Consider the following 22,973-nt stretch of genomic DNA (forward strand, 5'->3'; position numbering starts at 1 on the left):
GAAACGATTAATTTTTTCATTGTAAAGTCCAACTTACTTTTGCCAAATACAGTACTGTATCTACCATATCCTGTTGTCTCAAAGCGGATTTAAATTGTGTTTCTGCTTCACGATATAATCCAAGCCTGAGGGAAAATGCAATAAAAGGTATGACAAAACTGTAGAAACATGGCAGGGGAGAGATTACATTTTGATAAATATTCTAAGTTAAAAAGCACCATCAACGTGGAAAAATATGGGGGAAATAGGACATTGGAAATTAAAATTTTAGTCTTCCCCACCTCCCCTTGAATTGATCTTGCTAAACCCTGTCAAAAGTAGTAGATAGCCTATGGCAGGGGAACAAGAAACTCTCAGCCTGTCTTTTTTCTGCTTGGATTGAACTAAATAGATGGGAAAGCTGGACAGGGATAAGGAAAGGGTTGACAGGTGTGGACCAGGCCTCTGTTATGTCCTATGGCAGGGACAGCCAATGTGGTGTCCTCTAGATGTTGTTGGGATACAACTCCAGTCATCTCTCATCATTTGCCAAGCTCACTGGGGCTGATGAGAGCTGGAGTCCAACAATACCCAAAGAACACCATGCTGGCTACACCTGCCCTATGGGGATCTCCCTCTGGGACATTCACTGGGTCGAGCAGACTGGACTGAGCCCCAGGTTTAAGAACGGGTGAGATGTTTTACCTGTAATAACATTTCCCAATTTGAACTTTCCACCACCAGTCCTTGAACTGAGCGTGTTGCGTGGCATATGCTGCCAAATCTAAAGCCTTAAAAAAGAAAACACTTATGAGATTTAAACACATACACACACACGGATTAGTAACATGTAAAAAAATAAAAGAAAAAAGATTAAAGCAAAGAATACAACACAAGAGAAAAATACTGGGTTTTGACTGTTTTTAAAATGCTCTATTAGGTGAAAACCAGAAAGGAAAGTAATAACCTCATCAGTTTTAAGGACTTGCAGAATTAACAGATGTATTTCATAAATGCATTTAAAAAACCTCTCAAAGCCAAAAAATGTAATTAATAGCTAAGGTGCTGCAGCACGACTCTTCCTCATCTCAAGTATTATCTGCTTTTAATTGGATCAACACTTTCAGGGCTTGCAGATTTAATACAAAAAAAGGTGCAAGTTCCCCAAAACCATACTAGCCTGCTTATAAAGCTGGAGACTGAAGGAGTAGAGTTTAGCGAGCTGTAAAAAAGGCAGTAGCAGCCAGCTATTCATTAAATTCTTCACCATTGAACAGTATTTTGAAACACTGGCTGCCACACAGAGGGGAGCTTTGTCAAGCGTACACAGATCTCACAATGTGCATTCTGTATGTGCAATAGCATTTCCCTAATATGCTTCTGTATCATACCCAGTTTTTCAACAATCAGCAGTTTCAAGGGGAAAATCTGGGGCTGGGGGCCCTATTAAGAAGGAAATTCTTTAAAAGATTTAAGACCCCTAGTTCTTCCCAGTCTTGGTTAAACCGACATAATTGTTGAAGAAATGGAACTTGGAATGTTTTAATTTAAATCAGTGGATATTTAAATCACATATATTCCTGCTATTCCTAAGCCATTTAAATGCGGAAAAGTTCCACCCAAGAAAAACTGTCTTAATTCGGCAATGCACATGCATCAGCTCATGTGCCCATCATTCTTTATTAGACTCTTTCCCCCTCCAGCAGTTTCCTGCAAATATACACGCAAGCTTTTTTTCTTTCATTCATTCCTTCTAGCTGGAAAGACAGCTTGTAGCTTGGAGGGAGAAAGTGCTGGAGGAAACAAAGCCTCAGACAAGCAGTACATTTGTGTTGCTTGCATATGTGTAAAGCGCCTTGCCCAGAACGGGTTGTTACGGTGCATAGAACATACATGGACATATCAAAAATGAAAGCATTGTTTATCTCAACTAGAGGGAATTCTGTGATGATTTATATGGCTAGTATACCTCTGCTCTGAAAACAATAATTTATCAAATATGGATGTAGCTGGTGAAAAACCTGGTACGCCACACGGTGTGGGAGGTGCTGAAATAAGCAACAATCTTCATACCCGCAGTACTGAGAGAGAAAAGCCACTAAAGAGTGAATGTTTCTAGGCCCAGGAAGCCAGGTGACCTTGGGGCCAATCCTGCACTCTTAGCCAAACCTACCTCACAGGGTTGTTGTGGGGATTAGATGAGGATGAGAACGGAAAATAACATAGCGCAACTGACTTGCAAGGTGGTGTGTTGTGCGATAAGCACACAGAGTGCAATGAGACTGAGTGTTTGGGGGGGAGGCTTGGTTAATTTCACTGCACACAGGTTTTACATTGACAATAAAAGTATTGTTTATTATTGTTATTATTATTATTAATGCCACGTTGTGCTCCTTGGAAGAAAGGTGGGATATAAATGCAATAAATAAATTTAAAACAAGGGGCCTTCTTGAGTTGTGAGTTTAGTTTCTCTTTTGCCTTTCCAGAAGTTGAAACTTTGCCCCACTTAAAACTACTGTATAGCAGTTGAAGAAAATTCTACTTCTATCTCATACTCAAAAGTAACATTTCAACTGAAAACAGCCCTTTAAGTTAGAAATAAATAAGACTTACATTCTTGACATCATTCTCATGGTGAAAAATGTATTCAAACAATGCCTGTAAGGAGAACAATTTGCAATATTCTGTCAAATTGAAGAAAAAGAACAAAAGCTATTTGCAATTAATCAAAGCAAGCACTTAAGTTGTCCGTTTAAAAGTCACAAACATCTTTTATACAAACTGTTTTAGGCAATAAGGAATTTACATTGTGAAAGTCAGCACATGTCAGGAAAGGATTCTTAATTTTACATCTGAATCAGGGGAGTTTTTCATTATACTGGATGACAGTGAAAGATCCCTGAACACTTCTACACATGTACCTGGGGCACGGGGTGTGTATGTGACACCACCCCCTCCCAAATTGTGAATAATGCCCCCCTTCCTTGTACTCTTCCTAAATATTCTCCAATAATAATAATAATAACAATAATAATAATAAAAAAAATTATTTATATCCCGCCCTCCCCAGCCGAAGCCAGGATCAGGGCGGCTAACAACAATAAAACAGTACAAAAGTACAGCACAAACAACTCTCTAAAATCATTCATTATAAAATTAATTGGAGGCAAGGCCCCCTCTGACTATCCTGAAATATTGAGCACCACTTAAATGTGGAAGGCTTCTTTTCATCAGACTCATAGCGGACAACGTTTCCCTTTTTTTAAGGGAAATCCCCTTATTCCGAATAGGATTCCTCACAAGAAAAGGGAAAAGTTGACAGCTATTATCAGACTGCAAGAAATGTCAAAGATGGCCTCTAACCCTGGCTTCCTTCTAATACCAGCATCACCTCAGGAGGTTGCTCTCCCAGGAAAAGGGATGATATCAAGACACACGGGATGTCTTGCTTTAGTCCTTCACTTCTCCTAGTGGTGAAAGAAAAGTGATAGGGACATGAGAAAGTGTGTCCCATGGGTCTCCTCGGTGAAATCCCTCTGGGAATGGGAAAGATCTAAATACAGTGGTACCTCGGGTTAAGTACTTAATTCGTTCCAGAGGTCTGTTCTTAACCTGAAACTGTTCTTAACCTGAAGCACCACTTTAGCTAATGGGGCCTCCTGCTGCCACCGTGCCGCCGGAGCATGATTTCTGTTCTCATCCTGAAGCAAAGTTCTTAACCCGAAGTACTATTTCTGGGTTAGCAGAGTCTGTAACCCGAAGCATATGTAACACGAGGTACCACTGTAGACTGTAGCAGCAAGCAAATGAGTGATGACTTCCAGCTCCTTTCTGACATTTCCCTCAATGCTGAGCGAGTCACCTAACCCTGCCCTGCCTTCCAGCACTTTTCAAGTCCCCAAAGGGAAAGTATGAGCAATTAAAATTTTCATGGTATCTTAGATGGGATTGAGACAAATCTTGGTGGCATCAGGATGGGGAGATAATGGACAAGTTTGCCTTTTTTGTTGGCTTTTAGCTTCCTCGAATATCAATTATGTAACATGCATCTTAAAAAGACCTTTATTTTAATGAGCAGGGAGATAGAGCAAATGTACTACAGCTACCACCCTGAAATCAAAATGAAAAAATCCCATGCAACGAGAATTTTTAGATCAGCAGCACATATGTAAGTTTGTGCTCTGAGCCAAAGATTTGCACTGCTTTAGCATCTTGCATGTATGCTTAAAAACCCATTAGCTAAGGTTATCATCATCTTTTCAACTTAGCAAGTGGCCTACTTTCATCAAATTATGGCTTTTGTAGGAAATGCCTACATTAAACGGTTAGAATGGTGTTTTCTGGCTAATGCAAGAAATAAGAGAGTATAAATATTCTTAACCATATAAATTACCTAAAACAAAATTGCACTTCATTACCGCTTACTCACATTCAGATTAGAAGTATAGGTTCTACATTTCTGAAAAATTCTTAACTATAACATCACTGTACTTTCTGGTGTAATATATAATGAAAGCATTAATTTTGTTTTCAATGGGCTATTTGTGTAAATCTGGAAGCTGCAGTCCTCCAGATGTTGTTAGACAACAGCCCCCATCAGTTCCAGTCAGCACAGTCAATGGTAAGTGATCACTGGAGCTGTAGTCTCAACATCTGGAGAACCACAAGCTCCCCAACTCTGGTATAAATTCTTAAAAGTTCTTTTCAATGCCAGACTCTTCCAACAGAAGAATAGAAGGTATTCTTTTAACCCTTTATTGCCACTGTATGGCCAAGCAAACAAGGCTAACTATGACTGGTCTTTAGCTACTTGGGTCTTCCTCTGGCGTAATATTTAACTACAACCAAGCAACCTTTAGCTGACTCTGGCACTACATGTTCCTTTCTACCACACCCATTCTGGTTAAGCACTGGGGCCGCTCAGACATTGTTTGGCATTAAGGGAATGAGCAGGTACAAGTCTCAGGTTTGCTGCTCCTTTGTCCCCTTCAGCATCAAGATGAAAAGTTTCTGATTGCAGTCTGCAGCACATCATAGTTTACTGGCTTCAGACACAACACCAAGCTATGAGAGCCCCGGGTATAGAGCGGTATGTAAATTTAATTAATAATAATGATGATGGCTGCCACAAATAGAAACTTCTAATTTCAAGGATGAAAGAATGACAGCCTGCTCATTTTTGTAACACCAAACTATGGTTTGGTGATACGTCTGAAATGCCTCATTAATGTTGCTACTAGCGTAAACCTAGTTAAGTCCAACTAGGGTTTCTGGTCAACCAGGATTCAAAACTAGCTCAGTACCCTGGTTTAATTACTAACATTGCTGCTGATGCAACTGCTTCTCTTTGAAGGTAGAAATTTGTGCTCCATTCATGCCTGGAGAGGGCAGGCAACCCTCCAGTCTGCTTCTGACTGCTTAACCTTGTTATATAATTGGCAATGTTATGCTTAAACGAAAACTAATGCAGAAACAGATACCTATTTAACCAAAATAAGCAGGAAATTAGTTGCCCCTCATACTTAAACATTTGCTTATATATGACAAGGATTTTAAAAGATACAAGAATACTACGTTTAAGCAAACAACGCACCTTTGCCAACTTTGGTTTCTGAGCATAATTATTTAAGTTGAGTTTAGACACGTTTATAAACGGGCCATCAGGATTTGTGAGCATAGAGGCCTGCAGGGGGAAAGATACCACAGAACTGCTTAATATGCATGTTTAAATAATCACCAGCAAAAAATACCATCTAGCAAACCATTATCTGAAGAAACAATGCAAACTTACTACAGCAGGCAACTGAATTTGGTTGCCAAATTCTCCCCCACCCTGCCATGGATCAAATTGACATAATGTCCTCATAATGTCCTCAGGTGACTGAACTCTGACAAGTGCCAAAGGCAACCACCAAACAGCAGTTACAGCAACCTCCTGTGAAGACATACTTTTGAGTACATCTTCAAAAAAGGCTCTCTGTAACTCACAATCCGCTGATTTTCAGTTATAGGGAGCACCTTTGAAGTCAATTGTTTGAACTTTTTCCTCTCTGTACAGAAAAGCAATTCATACTCAAAGCAATAGGAAGCACTTTGAAAACAAACTGCTCCCCTGAATTATTATTTTTAATGCTCATTTGTAGTCAAAGCATTCCCTTGAATGCTTTGAATACAAACGGCTTTCGGTGAGGGAAGGATGTTCCTTTAAAAATTGGCCTTTCTTTCTTTGGCCTCCTTAAAAAGCAGCTTGGGGTTTTTAGGGCTGCAGGAAGCATTTTGAATCCAAGCCACTTCCTCCATCTCCCCTCAGCTGCACCAGGGAGTGCAAGGGAACTCCCCAGGGTAGGCAGTCCCAGCTGACTGTCAGGGTTTCAGATGCACAGAAATCTCTTCAACCACCAACAATCAGCTGATCAAATATGATGTTCAAAGGCATCATAAAAAGCAGCTCTTATATAAAGCACATAACACTCCTACCTAACTTCCCTTACCCAAGGAAGATATGCAAATTTTCCATTACATGTGCTAATATTTTGAAAATACAGTTTTTAGATTACTATAGGAGAGACTGAAGAAAATGTAGCCAGTTAAAAACACCAAGGACTAGCAAGATGAAAGTTTTCTTATTTTAATACACACATGTGCACTTCAAATTTCCAAGGTCTCAAATACTTATTAATAGCATGCTCAGTTCTTTCTCATTCCTTACCGTTCCAAGCCTGACATATCGCCCTGAGGCGCTAGTCATGGGACGGGCAGTGTGAGCGGTCCTTGGAGTCCTTATGGCCTGTTCAATTGTACCTGGTCGTCCACCCTGTGTACTGGGTCGCACAAATCCTGTAAGGGGTCTTCCTGTCTGGGTCACTGGCCTGAAATGATCCACAGATTGAAAGACACGATGTGTCTGCCTTACCAGACATGCCACTGGCTGTATCTGCAAATAACTTCTGAAGTTCGTGTTGCACTCTGTTACTGTTAGTTCTACACTTCTTTGGGGTTTACATGAAAATTAATTCCCAGTTAAAGGAATACTAACCATAACATAAAACCCCATGTGATTATTTGGAAAGACAATTTATAACACCCCTCATATCATTTAACTACTTTGATTTAAGTGTTGTAGAGTACCATTTTAGGTGTGTGTGTGTATATGTGTGTGTGTATAAACACACATATGTATATATGTATACACACAATTTAAATACCTCATCTGTGCTTGTTCTCCATGCTCTGAGCATCTTCCAAATCTCACTGCTTTTGCTCACATTCCAACACAATTATACTTTCACATGTTTGCTTACATAAGAGAAGACCAGGGTGGGGGTGAAGGAATCATCTGATTCAATGACCAGTCTGTGGTTATGAGTCAATGAGGGCAGGAAATGCATAAAGAGCAATACAGAAGCAACTGAACAACTTAAAGTGTGAAGAACTGCCACAGAGGGTGTAGGAATGGATAAATCAAAAATTTAAGAGACACTACTCACTGGACAGCATTTACTAGTGAAGGGCAACAGTGAACTATATGTAGTGCATAGACACATGGACTAATTAAATTTATCAATGAACTGAATACCTCACAGCTTGGCTAGGACCTCCACCCTGACCAGTTCCAGGGATTTTCAGTGAAGTACCAGGTCCTACAAACAAAAAGAGCTATCATTATTTAATGTAACCAATAGATCAATCTCACCTCTCTAAATCTCTTACCATTTATTTTTTTTAACCCTTCTAACTACACAGTAACATGAGGCAGAAGGTTTTCCTGCAGAGCAATCCTAAACTCAGCAGGGCATGACAGAGCGCTGCAACTACTACCACAGTCAGTGAGGTTATATTCATTTTTAAAAAAACACAACAAAAATAGCAACTACATCATATAATTGCATTAACTGAAAGTGTTCAGTTATGCCACACTATAGTCTGTGGGAACAATACACTATTTAAGGGAATTGTTAAGTAATTTTGAAATGCTGGGAAGGGAGTCGTTGTGTGGCCAAGACATTTTGAAGGAACTACAGATATAGCTTACGTGCAACTTGAGCAATAGCATTCTCGTCAAGCATCATCTCAGCGATGCCTTCCTGATCCACATCAATTTCATCCACGTAAACCATTTCTGTTAATGCTCGTATTTTTAAGCACCAAGCAGCCTAGATGATAAAGAGGGGAACCAAGGTTCAATAAGCCAAAACATCTACAAAAAGACAATGCAATATCAAATTATACAGATAATACAGATGATTGAAGTAACTCAGGAATAGGTCTGTCGGCAGATTTGAGCAAAGGAAGAATAGCAAGATAAAAGGTGAAGACTGTGGCACAGAGAACATATCGCTTTAAATGCAATTAATCCTCAGCCTTGCGGGGGAAAAACACCCAAACCAAATAAAAGTAATCACAGAGCTGATATTCTGCATTTAAAGTGTGATTGACTCTGCTCTAGTTATGTGCCGACACAATTTTTTTGTGCTACTAATAACCTGAAGGAAAGCATTCCGTGCAGACCAGTCAGTTTATTGAACAAGAACCAAAAGTAGCTTCTTCCTAATGGCTGAAAGACTCTAAATTCTCTTTTTGGGGAGGGCAAGGAAGAGAAATGTGCACCATCTCTACATATTCTCCCAGTCACTTAATGAAAACCTAATGAGCTAACTGAAGTCAAGGAAAAGAGCTAAAATGGTAAAGTGGAACTGCCAATACAGACCACCATCTGTTTCTCAGGCTAGGATTTGCAATCAAAGTAAATATCAGGCTTTTTATTCACCACAGACATATGCTAAAAACGATGCAAAGCAAGCATTTCAAGTATCAAAGGAAACCTTCCAGATCACAGAAAACCCATGGTTTTTCAAAGCCAAAGAGGTTTCCTAGCGGCAGCCTGCCCATAGATTAATACAGGGATAGCTTCAAGAAACCTCCAGTTCTCTTACACAGACTACCCCACCCCCTGAAAAAAAATGTTTCATATATTAATCTCCAGGGCAAAGGCATCCATGAACAAGATGTAAAGAAAGCAATGTACTTTAAGGCAGTTTAGCAGCTGGAAGTAAAGAGAAAGTTATATAATCAGCTCAGCCATACTTTAAAAAACCTACATGCTGCAATAATCACAGTAAAATGTCTGGAAGATCCCATGTTAGAGATCGTTAGGAAAACAAGCTGAAAATAAAACTGCCAATATTGTTATGCAAACTGGTGGCATTCTGGTTGCTGCACCTCAAAGAGAGTACTGTAGAGCTGGCAAAATTTAGGGGGAGAAATGCTACAGGGAGGGCAGAACGGGAGGAACATGATAGAGATACAGTGGTACCCCGCAAGACGAACGCCTCGGAAGACGAAAAACTCGCTAGACGAAGGAGTTTTTTGTTTTCTTAGCTGCTTCGCAAGACGCATTTCCCTATGGGCTTGCTTCGCAAAACGAAGCTTGCCCTGCAAGCTCCAGGGATAGCGGGGAAGCGCAGCGCGTCTTCCCCGCTGTCCCCGGACCTCTTTTGAAGCAAGGGGCGGCGGGGAAAAAATTGCTTCTCCCCGTTGCCAGTCCCGCAATCTCCAGGGCCGCGCACCTTCCCCTCTGTCCCCAGACCCCTTTTGAACCAAGGGGCGGCAACGGGGAGAAGTGATCTTCTCCCCGCCGCCCCTTGCTTTAAACAGGTCCGGGGACAGAGGGGAAGGTGCATGGCGCTTCCCCTCTGTCCCCGGACGGTCTCCATAGGAATGCATTGATTGATTTTCAATGCATTCCTATGGGAAACCGTGCTTCGCAAGACGAAAAACTCGCAAGAAGAAAAAACTTGCGGAACGAATTAATTTCGTCTTGCGAGGCACCACTGTATATGGATTTATACATAGTGTGGAGGAAGAGGTGAGAGGTTTTTCTATTTCTCTCATAATACTAGATTAGTTGAATGCTAGGTTAAGTCCCTTGAATGCTTATGGATTTCTCCTAACAATTGGCTACTGAAGAGAAGAAACAAGTAGTCAAGAGAACTTTCTATAAATCTGATGCCCTATTGAAGCTATGAAGAACTCTGCTACCAAATCTTTTTAGCAACTAATTAAATCAAGGAAAAATTTAGGTTTTTGGTTTGAATGACATTTTTTGTTGTTGAGAAAAATGGACATAATTGTGTGCCTCTTTAACAATTTATATCTTGCCTCCTGCAAAATATCTGAGGCAACTCGTGACATGAATATATCTACTCAGTCTTTTCCCATAGCAAACAAATTGAGTGGATCATTTTAGCAGCTCTGAATATGAATACATTGGAACTCCCAGGATGCTCTGCCACTTACCTTAATGTGGCTATTCTTGAATGAAGGAATTTCAGAGGGAGACGACAACAAGAAAATGCTAAATAACAATTTATCTTATAGATTCAACTCTTATCACCTGTGGCTTAAATTGGGATAATGGGTTTTGTATCATCTTCTGAGATTATTAGCTTATCAGTGTCAGAATGTATGTGTTTTCAACAATAGTGTTTCACCATTACGCTTTTGTCACTGTCTGTACTTTATTTCATTTCCTTCAGACCATATTGTTTACAATCCCCTCTCCCCGGTGCACACATATACCATTTATGCATCTGATGATAATGGACTCCAGTTCATTATGCCATAAGTTAAAGCTGATACAGCAAAAACAACAGTCTTGATTGTAACAGGGCAGCACCTCTTGCTCATTTTAGCAACCACTGAACAAAGCTCTCAGTATGCCAAGTGTCCCCAAGCTTTTTGGTACTGCGTGTTCATTTAGAAATCTAATAAACTTTTATGGGGAACACAAAATACCTGTTTTACAGAAGAAAAATGGCAAGGCTCAGAATCTCCATTAACAGAAAAGCATTTATGTACAGCCTAAACCAAATGAAAAAAGGGGAGAAACAGGCAACCTTCTTAAACAAACCACCACGGTAAGTTTTTAAAACTCCTCCGTTTCAGGCTTTTTAACAACAACAACAACAACAAAATTGGGATGGGCAGGGGGTCTTGGTGGGCACGAAGGGAGGATCAGTGGATGCTGTAGTGCCCATGGGGACTATGTTGGTAGCCTGAGAAGTATGTCCTTCTATAGTCCTACATTTTACGTTTTACAGAGGCTTATGGAAAAAGGCTTCTAAAAGCACTAAGCAGTCAGAAGTAAGAAACTACAGACAACAATCCCCAGAGTGTAGTTTAAGTTAAACTCCTATTTTCCAGTAGCTTGGCAGGAGATGGCAGTGCCAAAGCCCTCATTCACGCCATCTGGCTGGGATCAATACCACACAACCAGGCCCCTTCCCATCCCATCTGCTGCTAGGATTAAGAGAACAAAATTTTAAATATTACTTATTTCAGATTTTATGGACAATTTTATGCAATTCACAGTCTGGAAAATATATATACAGAGCTTGGATTATGTTTTGGGTTGCGTCCCACCCTCAGCTCCCTTGAAATCAACATTTCAGCTAAACATGTATGATAAAATATACATACACATGTCTAAGTAAGTAAAGCTGCCCCTGTAAGTCCCACTGAACTCCATTTATAAATAAACTATTTTATTTATTTAACAAAACCTATGTATCGCTTACTATAAGCAGTTCACAAAGAAAAATATAAAACATTCCTTTAAAATAGTGGTGAAAATGAATATTTAAAAAGTTAAACCTAACATCTGCAAATGTAACAAATGTAAACCAAATATAAATAATATCAGCAACTCAAAATAAACTGTACATAATAAAATTACTTGTTAAAATTGCATGCCTGGATAGGCTTACTGAAACAAGCAAAAAAGCCTTTAGCATGAGCTGAAACCAACACAACTAAGGTGCCTGCCTCATATTAATCAGCAGGGAGTACTGCCACATTAAACAATCAATTCATTTTAAGAGCAGAATGAACATTATGTGGCAGTACTCTTCCACAAATCGAAGCAGTCACGTGGATACATATGGGGTGAGACAAGCCTTCAACTAAACTAGGCTCTTAAAGAGTGAAGCCACTTGAGATTAGCAGTTCCTTGCAAATGTCCTGGGTGTACTCGATGGAGATGACTTCATATATGAAGAATCGGTCAAAGAAGAAGGAGGAGGAGTTTGGATTTGATATCCTGCTTTATCACTACCCTAAGGAGTCTCAAAGAGGCTAACAATCTCCTTTCCCTTCCTCCCCCACAACAAACACTCTGTGAGATGAGTGAGGCTGAGAGACTTCAGAGAAGTGTGACTAGCCCAAGGTCACCCAGCAGCTGCATGTGGAGAAGTGGGGAAGCGAACCCGGTTCACCAGATTACAAGTCCACTGCTCTTAACCACTACACCATGATGGACGTGCTGATGGACAGCAGGACCATGCTGAAGTGAGGAAGCACAGCCATGTTCACCAGGCTGGTGTTTCTGCTCATCATCTCAAGCTCCATGGCTTTGCTAGTGATTGCTGTGGCTTCTCCTCAGAGGTGAAAGGAGAACATGTCCCTTCCCACATCTCTTATTCTCATATTCTAGAGGGGACTATGAAATCAAGCAGTGTGCCTAAAGTCATCTGGAGAGTTTATACAATTTAAACTCTGGAGAGTTGAAATTATAATCAGGCATATCCTTATTAGCATTAGCTATTAGTTATTATACTACACTCTGATGTGAATTTAGACATTTATTTTTTTATTAGCAAATATTTTGAGAAGTTTTCATCACCACTCCATCTCTTATTATTTCACCACTGATCCAGAAGGCACAGAATTTGCATCAATGATGAAACATGTATGAGGCAGCAGTAAGAAATTAATGAACATGGAACATTAAGCACCAGCAACAAAATACTATACATATTTTTTTGCACACATTATATAATTATTATACAGTTCAACAACAGTTGACAATTGCTTTTCTCTTGTCAACCAGTACTATAAACTGGTGTTAGTTCCTTGCCTTCAAATTGACATATGGTACACAAAGAACAATAATCAGATTAGACAACTAATCAGGATGATCAACCACGACAGCAGCACAGAAGCATGTTCCTGCTATAAAACAAAGAAACCCAATATACATATTTTTCCTATGGTTGATGATGAAAGGTTATTTCCAGCAGCAGAACCTGACAGACTGCAATCCTGTATCCACTTGTCTGGGAGTAAGCCCCACTAAAATCAAGGGGACTTACTTTTCAGTAGTAGTAGTAATAATAATAATAATAATAATAATAATAATAATAATAATAACAACTTTTTATTTATACCCCGCCCTCCCCAGCTAAGGCCGGGCTCAGAGCGGCTTACAAGCAATAATAAAAACAAGATAGTAGACAAGCACAAGACTGCAGTTAGTTCCTCTCTCAAATGCTTGTTTAAAGTGTTGTACTGTACATTTACTTGAAGTTTCAATGACAACATAATCCTAGGCATGTCCACTCGTAAGTAAGTCCCATTAAGTTCAATGGAGCACTCTCTGTTAAGTGTGTATAGGACTGTGCCCTGGAGGACATGTGTTGCACTCCCTATTAAATGTGGGATTGCAGCTTTAATTTTTAATCTCCAATACCGATTGTTCTGGCAGCAAGTTAACGCTGCTGCTGTTTTAAACTGTACATTTTGTAGATTAGACCCATGGACACAAACTACTACATGAAAAATTCTCCTGCCCCCCCACCAGTTTGTCTGTGTCTGTCAAATAATCACTTAACAATCAGATCTTGCGACTTACAGTACAATGCATTGCAATTAAAATGGGGCATATGGCCTGTGACACCAGCATGGTATCACAATAGTTATGTTTTCTGTCATGCCATTTTGAACTCAACAGTTTTAAATAAAAGGCTGTTTACAAAATGTCGAGTTTATGTAGTATCAATACAATAAGGTTTGTGATATATAGAGATAGATAAATAGATAGATGGATGGATGATAGAGAGATATTATAGAAAAGATGACATCAAGACGCTTAAGTGCTTGATAGATTAATTGATTAGACAGGCACCCTCCTTGCTGAACTTGAGGCACACAACTAAGACTCTCCCGTTCCAGTAGGAATTTTAAGGTAGTGTTTAAGTTTCACAAATTGTTATCTTTTCATTGTCCTATTTACTGTGGATTGTTTCTATGTACACCACATAGAAACGTGACTAATTAAGCTGTATAAAAATGTCTTAAATAAATAAATATTTATTCACTGTATTCCTTTCAATGCCCTGCTGAAGACATTATTTAGACAAGGCTTCCCAGATGTTACGAAAGTCTGTAGTGTTAATTTGTTTTAGTCTATTTTACTGCGGTTTGAACCTGTTTTAAATCATGATTTTAGTGATTTTTATTTTAGTGATTATTCTATCATTCTATCCTTTTGCAAACCACTCTGAGATTTTTCTACAATTAAATAGTATACAGTGGTACCTTGGGTTACATACGCTTCAGGTTACAGACTCCGCTAACCAAGAAATATTACCTCGGGTTAAGAACTTTGCTTCAGGGTGAGAACAGAAATCGTGCTCCGGCGAGGCAGCAGCAGTGGGAGGCCCCATTAGCTAAAGTGGTGCTTCAGGTTAAGAACAGTTTCAGGTTAAGAACGGACCTCTGGAACTCAAGGTACCACTGTATATATATTATGAAATATAAAATAAAATTCTTATGAACAAAACTATGTCATAAAGATAAACCTTGTCCCCATGTCCCACTCTATCTTCAATGAAGCATATATATTTGATCCTGGTGCATATATTTTAAAGTAATTACTTTAAATTATGGTGATGACACTGAATTATACACCAGTAATGTACTTCCCAGGGACGCGGGTGGCGCTGTGGGTTAAACCACAGAACCAAGGACTTGCCGATCAGAAGGTCGGTGGTTTGAATACTCGCAACGGGGTGAACTCCCGTTGCTCGGTCCCTGCTCCTGCCAACCTAGCAGTTCGAAAGGACGTCAATAATAATAATAATAATAATAATAATAATAATAATAATAATAATTTATTTGTACCCTGCCCATCTGGCTGGGCTTTCCCAGCCACTCTGGGCGGCTTCCAAAAAAAAATTAAAATCCTCTAATACATCAAACATTAAAAGCTTCCCTAAACAGGGCTGCCTTCAGATGTCTTCTAAGAGTCTGGTAGTTGTTGTTCTCTTTGACATCTGGTGGGAGGGCGCCACTACCGAGAAGGCCCTCTGCCTGGTTCCCTGTAACTTGGCTTCTCGCAGTGAGGGAACCGCCAGAAGGCCCTCGGTGCTGGATCTCAGTGTCCGGGCAGAACGATGGGGGTGGAGACGCTCCTTTAGGTATACTGGACCGAGGCCATTTAGGGCTTTAAAGGTCAGCACCAACACTTTGAATTGTGCTCAGAAACGTACTGGGAGCCAATGAAGGTCTTTTAAGACCAGTGTTATGTGGTCTCGGCGGCCGCTCCCAGTCACCAGTCTAGCTGCCGCATTCTGGATTAGTTGTAGTTTCTGGGTCACCTTCAAAGGTAGCCCCACGTAGAGCGCATTGCAGTAGTCCAAGCGGGAGATAACCAGAGCATGCACCACTCTGGCAAGACAGTCCGCAGGCAGATAGGGTCTCAGCATGCGTACCAGATGGAGCTGGTAAACAGCTGCCCTGGACACAGATTTAACCTGTGCCTCCATGGTCAGCTACGAGTCCAAAATGACTCCCAGGCTGCACACCTGGTCCTTCAGTTACCCCATTCAGGACCAGGGAATCCTCCACACCTGCCCGCCTCCTGTCCCCCAAGAACAGTACTTCTGTCTTGTCAGGATTCAACCTCAATCTGTTAGCCGCCATCCAACCTCCAGCCGCCTCCAGGCACTCACACAGGACCTTCACCGCCTTCACTGGTTCTGAAGTGCAAGTAGATAAATAGGTACCGCTCCGGCAGGGAGCTAAACGGCGTTTCCGTGAGCTGCTCTGATTCGCCATAAGCGGCTTAGTCATGCTGGCCACATGACCCGGAAGCTGTACGCCGGCTCCCTCAGCCAATAAAGCGAGATGAGCGCCGCAACCCCAGAGTCGGTCACAACTGGGCCTAATGGTCAGGGGTCCCTTTACCTTTACTGTTCTTCCCATTAGGTCCCGAAGGACTAAATAACTTTTATTTGTTTGCTCTTTCAGCTTTTTCTTAAGGTGAATCCCTACATGCAGCCCAGGTTTATATGCTATTTTTAAAATGCCAATATATAGCATTAAACCTTTATCCTGGGCATCGTTTTAGTGCTTATTGTATTACAAATCTTGCAACGAGTCTGCAGATCTGATTCTACATGCATCATGTCATATTATATGGCTGAGAGAATGCTGGGAGCATATTACAGCAGTGTCCCAGATTCTACAATGAGTTACAACTGTTCTTTGATCTCTCAAGAACACAACAACTTTCACCAAGAATACACAAGAAAGCACTTCTATCCTGTTCCAATATAATTTACAAGTTGTGTATACCTTCTTGAGGTTACAGTTGGCTGATTAAATAGGGAAAACTAGAATGCTGAGCTTTTCTAAGTAATTTGTACCAAAATTTTGGAGCTGTGGCTTCCTAAAGATCCGCCAGATCACAATGGAAAGCATGTGAGATAGTATTTAAGTTAAGCAAATAGGCAACTGAGGCTTTTAGCATGTGGTCTTTTAGTTGCTTTAACTAAATTTTAACAGGTTTAAAATCTGTGTTTTAAATCTACCATCACCTGCCCTAAGATTAATTTAGTTCAGAACATCCTACAGCTCTGGCAGGACTGGAAACTATGGTTTGTTTGTACTTCACTTTGGCAAAATATAGAAGCAGAAAGCTTCTAATCTCCTCCTGTGATGTGAAGGTTGGAATGCACAAGACCTAAGTTTACTGTGGCTTTTTCATGAATCTCCAAACTATGGGCTGGATCCAGACTTCCCATGAGTGTAGTTTCACTCATGCGACATTCCCACTGAAGGTCATTTTCATCCATTCCTCCCTATTAAACTGCTCCAAATGATTTGGGAACCATCTGGAACAGCTGGGAGGTGGTGCTGGGGTCTGACAGGGTAATGAGAAATCAGTTAAAACTGCCTCCCCTTTTCCACGCAATTAAGAGTTTATGCTGGATCAAAGTTCCTTCCAGGAACAGGAGGAGTCCTTTGGTTCATGGAAGGTCATATCTGGATCTAAACCTATAGGTGGAAGGATTGTCTGAATTAAACCATTGTGTTTGTGTCATATAAAACCAGTTCCTGGGTTCACTGCTGTCACACATAGACATAATGCAGTTAAGGTCTGGCTTGGTCCTCAAAGTTGTCAATTTCCCTGGAACAAAAACAATCAATCTTCAACTTGGAACACTGTTAAATGGGCAAGACTTGACCACTCCTGCACATGCTGTGTGACCTTCACTGATAGATATGGGGGGATGGATTACAATACAAAAGCCCTTCCTTAGCTGTCACAATGTCAGACATTTAGGCAATGTATTCAAAATAAATTAAAATATCCTCACTCCTCTATCTGAATCCTTCCCATCTTGTTGATACCCTTCTTCAACTGTAAGTACACAATAAACCACAACACACCAAATTATATTAGTACAGTGGTACCTCTAGATACGAACGGGATCCATTCCGGAGCCCCGTTCGCATCTAGAGGTAAATGTAACTAGCAATGGCACGTCTGCGCGCGTCGCTTTTCGCCGCTTCTGCGCATGATGTCATTTTGAGCGTCTGCGCATGTGCAAGTGGCAAAACCCGGAAGTAACACGCTCCATTACTTCCGGGTTGCCGAGGAGCGCAACTCGAACGTGCTCAACTCGAAGGATATTTAACCCGAGGTATGACTGTAATGAAAAGAGTGGCGCTGCTACTTCCTAAATCTTGGAAACAATGCTCATGATAATATAGCCTGAAGTGGTACTTGTTGTTGTTCTCTCTTACATTCCAGATGTACCTTGTTGGCTCATGTTCAACAATAATTCTCTCTTCAAGTCTTCAAGTGCTATTGCCTAGCTAGACATCTCCCATGGTGTATGTAGGCTTTGTTTGTTGTTCTCATGGCTAACATTTTACATTTCTCTTTTGAATTCCCTCAAACTAACCTTCCAATTTAACCATGTTTAATCAGAGATGAGCCCTATTAAATTCAATGTTACTTTCTCTCATCAGTGGGTTAGGAATGCATTTTAAATTATCAGCTGATATACTTGCCAATTTTTTCCAGTTTACAATGCTAGCAAATCTAATAAGTGAACAGTCTCCTTCACCCAAATAATTACTGAACTTATTCTCTCCAAAACCAGATCAAGAATAGAGCCTTTCTGAATGCTACTGAATATTTATTTTCAATGTAACATCATACCATAAAGTATTTAATCTTGCATTGGTTTCTTAGAAAGTTCTCTGCTCATCTTACCTTCTGCACCTTCTAAAGCATAATTCCAAACATAGTTGCGAAGAAAGTACTGTATGCAGAACTATGTCAAAAGTTATCCTGTACCAAAAGTAATTATCAAAGGATACTAGGTAGTTTGGGTGCAGTTTGTTCTAAATAAAATCTTACAAATTACTTATTTTATAGATTATAAAGAGAACCAGTTTGTCTCAGGTTTTTGTGGTCTTTTCCATTCTCCAGTATTTCGAAGTTTGCTTTGTCAAAGTTCAGTCTACTTACTTAAAAGATGAATGGGAAGAGGTTGACACAGTTGTTGCTAAGGAACTTGTAAATAATTATGTTAATAACTAATAGGAAAGCTTCCATGAAAAGAAAGAAGCTTCCATTTCCATGCCCTCCTTTTCTTTTACCCTACTTCAAAACTAACCACTTTTGTTATAAAGCTACAAACAACCCTGTGGCACCTTAAAGATCAACAAATTTATTATGGCACAAACCTCTGTGAACTTCAACTGTTCATTATCCAGAGTTGCAGGTGTGTGTGTGTGTGTGTGTGTGTGTGTAAAAAGGAAGGTCAGAGGGAAATGAAATGCATAAAAGTACAGAGGGGATAGCCATACACTTTAGAAAAAAAGTTTTGTGAATTGCTGCTGTTAGCTGACAAGACATTCCAGCATTAGTCAGGCAACTAAGCCATAAAATGTGTTTAAAATCCTTTGTCTAAGTTTCAGCCTACAAGTGGAACCGCATCATTCACGACACCATGGAGCAAAGAGAGCTCTTTGTATCTGGTGCCTGGAGTCTTCTTGTCAAGGTGTGCATATTGCTGACGCGCGCACACAGGTACATACACAAACAAACAAACAAGAGCAAGAAGTGCAACAGGCATAGCTTTCAACCTTCCCTTTTTTTGCTGGAAATTCCCTTATTTCAGCGCCGTTTCCCGCTGCTATCCCGGATTGTTAGATATCCCGTAGACTGTCTCCGGGACAGGTGAGGCAGCTGATCCCTTATTTTCAAATCCGAAAGTTGACCGCTATGGCAACAGGCAGTCTTCCACTGCTATGCAAAATGCCGGCGCGTGTGCACGGTAAGGCAGGAGACCTCCAAATGCACAAAGAGCCATTTTTATCTTTTAAATCTGCCTGCCCATGGCCCCATTTTACGCCCTTTCCCCCGGGGGCCCAGCACCCCACGCGCCCACACCCCGGCTCTACCGACTTGACCTGGTCTCCGGGCTCCTTTTCCAGCAGCTGGGAGCAGAGATCCGAGCAGAGCTGGAACTTCCTCCGCCTGAAGTAACTCAAGGCGTGCAGCAGCGGGTCCATTTCCAGCCCCATAGCGGGCCACAGGCGCGGCGAGTCGACGACGGGAGCAGCGCGCCTCCTTCGGCGTCGCCGCGCTCCCTTCTGCCTAGGCCCCGCGCCCCAACTTAGCTTTGCCCAGCAACGCTACAGCCAGGGTCCTCGCCGGCGTGTAGTCGGCTAAGCAACTGCCTGCGCAGGGGGGAAAAAACAACAACCGAGTGGAGCCTTAGCTCTCCTCGCTGCTCAGCCCTTCCCGCTCGCCTTGCGTGAGAAGCAGAGAGAGAGAGAGAGAGAGAGAGAGAGAGAGAGAGAGAGAGAGAGAGAGAGAGAGAGAGAGAGAGAGAGAGAGAGAGAGAGAGAGAGAGAGAGAGATGGAGAGATGGTCGGCCTAAAAGACTCTTAGGAGTCGCGTCCCATTTCGAGAGAGAGAGAGAGAGAGAGAGAGAGAGAGAGAGAGAGAGAGAGAGAGAGAGAGAGAGAGAGAGAGATGGTCGGCCTAAAAGACTCTTAGGAGTCGCGTCCCATTTCTCTTCTTCTGTGCTCTATTTTGTTTTGTATTATTCCCCCTCTCCTTTGCAGGGAATTAAGGCTGCTGGTTGCTGGCCGGGTTCTTTCCCCTGGTGCTAGTATATTTTTGAGAAATGTTTTTGTGGGGGTTTTTTTTAAGGGCAAGCTTTTCGCAGCAGGAATGTTTCGCCTGTTTTTGTTTGTGTGTTTTGACTGCAATGAAGCTGCTTAAAAGCTCAAGAGCTCTGTCCGGGGAGCGAGAGGGCAATCCTGTATTTAGCCGTGACTGAAGAAGAAGGGACGTCCTTTTCACTTCTCAATTCTGGTGGGGTGGTTCTCCCGAGTCCGGCAATGAGGAACTTGTGGCCCTCCAGATGTTCATAGCATCGTGAAATTGTAGAGTTGGAAGCATAAGAGCTGACCTCCCTCCCCTCAAGTTGATGAACATTGCCATTCAAACCGTGTGTGTGCACCATATCATGTGATCAGTTGTGTGGGGCGGGGCTTACCTGGGCCCTCCAATATTTTATTCAGGTTGGCACCCCAGGTTGGAAGAGACCCCGAGGCTCATCTAGTCCAACTCCCTGGAATGCAGGAATCTCAACTAAAGGATCCCTGACAGATGGCCATCCAACCTCTGCCTAAAAATGGCAAATGAAGTCCACCAGCTTCTGAGGCAGTCTCTTCTACTGTCGAACAGCTCTTACCGCCAGAAAGTTTTTTCTGATCTTTAGTCGGAATCTCCTTTCTTGTGACTTGAATCCAATGGTTCAGGTCCTGACCTCAGGAGCAGGAGAAAACACCCATGAGGCAAGGTGAAGCCAACACCTTGGGCATGCAGGATCCACCAGGGCAGCAGATCCAGACTCCGAGGAGTGCATTGCCTGCTGCTGCTTCCGCAGTGGCAGTGACAGCTGGATCTGCCGCCACCTCGGCAGCCTCCTCCCAATGCCACTATTACAGCAGCCTCTTGGCAAATAGGAGTTGCTGCTTGTCTACCACTCTTGTTCCTAATGTAGATCTTTATTCTCCCACTTGTTCCTGATGTAGATCTTCACTCACTCCTTTTCTCCTGGTGTGCATAGGTGCCAATTTGAATAAAATATTGAGGGGGAGGTAAGCGCCACCCCATAATATCGATCACCAGTGCTATTTTTCTAGACTCTTCCCTTGTTCTCTTATAACAGCAATGGCACCCACCTGAGAGGTGCCAGAACTGAGTTCCAGTGAGTTGCAGATGAAAAAAAGCCCTGTTGATCACAATGTGTGGCACACACACACACTATTTAAATGACAATGCCTATCAACTGGGGGGGGGGCTGCCTCAAATATTTTATTGGGGAGGGCTTGAGGGACCTTGGCTCCTAGGAGGTGGCTCTTCTGGGACACCATTTTGTGGTTTGCCACAGGTGTCTTGGACCATCCCTTTAACCAACAATCAGCGGTAATGGGAGTTGTAGTCCCAGAATTATCTGAATCATTTCTTTATTTACGGTACTTCCTGTCCTTCACCCTAAAGGCCCACAAGTTCCTCTTGCCTGGTCTAAGTTGGACTAGGACTGAGGAGACCCAGGTTCAATTTCTCACTTGCTCATGAAGTTCACTGAATGATCTTGAACCAGTTACTATCTTTCAGCCTAAGCTACCTCACACTGCTATTGTGATGATAAAAAGGGGCTCCAAGTACAGAAAACTCCTCTCTGAAACCCAAATGAACCATTGGCCTGACTCCATACAGAGCTCTCCATGGTCTTAGATATGCTGCCTTGAGCTCCTTTGATTAAAGGTGGGGTATAAATATAAGAAGCAAATAATAATAAACTGTGTGAGGTCTCATTATTATAGTAGTATTATTATTTGCTACCACTGCTGTTGCAAGGTTTAAATAGTAAAAGCAGGGTGGTGCTGTGTATAAAGTCCTTAGGAGCTAAAGAAAATCCATTTTGTGCTATGAAATACATTCATCATAATCCACTTCCTTTGCAAAGCCTTTCCTATAAAGTCAGTCTGACCTCTGCTTTGCTAACTACCAGTAAATCCCCATCTCTGCTACTCCATTTGCAAGCCCAGCGCCCTCCCTCTCTCTTCTGTCTTATGTGGGATGTGATCCTGTGCATATTCACAATTAAATTCAGTGGGACTTACTCCTTGGTAATTGTATATAAGATTGCAGCTTGTAGTCACAAGAGTAAGGTTACCAGTTGTCCCCGTTTCCCAGGGACAGCCCCTGGATTTACAAATCAGTCCCCTGACAAAATCTATCTATTTAGTAGGAAGTTGAAAAGTGTCGCCAGATTCATTGGGGGGGGGGGGACTGGTAACCTTACACAAGAGTCCTAATTCTGTTCTTTACAGGGCAATCAGAGAGTTGATAGCACATGAGATCAAAAATGACAGGAGGAAGCAACAGCTATTTAATATGTTAAACATGCTCATCTTCAGTATATATTACCTGTGATAAACTATGAAAAACATGTTCTGTCTCACATCTGTGCTGTGTCCTTTCCCCCAAAAGGACCTATTTGTTCCATTGTATTATTCTTAGTTCCATCTGTGTGCTACTGTGCAACCCTCCCATCTACAGCTTAAAGATGTGGGAGAACAGGGGAGCAAATCTTAAAAAATGCTCAGCTGCTATTCAGTCATCAGCCAGTCACAGCCAATACAGCGAAACAATCTGCATTTCCTGTTCACATTAACTCTCTTGAGATCATGCTGTAGCACTATGGAGGAAAGCCTTAAATAAAATACCATGCACAATTGGCTAGATTATTTTTTTATTATAGCCCCAGACATGCACATTGATATTTCTTTTATTAGGCTTGTTTTATACGCCTTTTGAAAATTGTTATTCAAAA

The 22,973-nt window shown here is 41.5% G+C and overlaps 1 protein-coding gene across 3 annotated transcripts in view; it reads right to left on the minus strand.

Moving 5' to 3' along the window:
* TTC8 (tetratricopeptide repeat domain 8) overlaps positions 1-19,781 on the minus strand; it is a 35,830-nt gene extending 16,049 nt beyond the window's left edge. Inside the window, exons 1-8 of one of the 3 annotated variants that reach the window (XM_081912619.1) lie at positions 19,528-19,781; positions 8,012-8,132; positions 7,556-7,619; positions 6,689-6,848; positions 5,573-5,662; positions 2,593-2,637; positions 685-770; positions 38-125 (exon numbers count right to left, since the gene is read on the minus strand). In XM_081912619.1, the coding sequence (XP_081768745.1) occupies positions 38-125; positions 685-770; positions 2,593-2,637; positions 5,573-5,662; positions 6,689-6,848; positions 7,556-7,619; positions 8,012-8,132; positions 19,528-19,641 (768 nt within the window). In that variant the 5' untranslated portion in view covers positions 19,642-19,781. Of the gene's footprint in view, positions 1-37; positions 126-684; positions 771-2,592; positions 2,638-3,370; positions 3,509-5,572; positions 5,663-6,688; positions 6,849-7,555; positions 7,620-8,011; positions 8,133-19,527 lie in introns of those variants that run through there. The other 2 variants (XM_081912618.1, XM_081912620.1) reach the window with 2 other exon arrangements.
* Positions 19,782-22,973: the final 3,192 nt, after the last annotated feature.

The sequence above is a fragment of the Podarcis melisellensis genome (genome assembly GCF_964234715.1).
Source record: "Podarcis melisellensis genome assembly, chromosome: 1".
NCBI lineage: Eukaryota > Metazoa > Chordata > Lepidosauria > Squamata > Lacertidae > Podarcis > Podarcis melisellensis.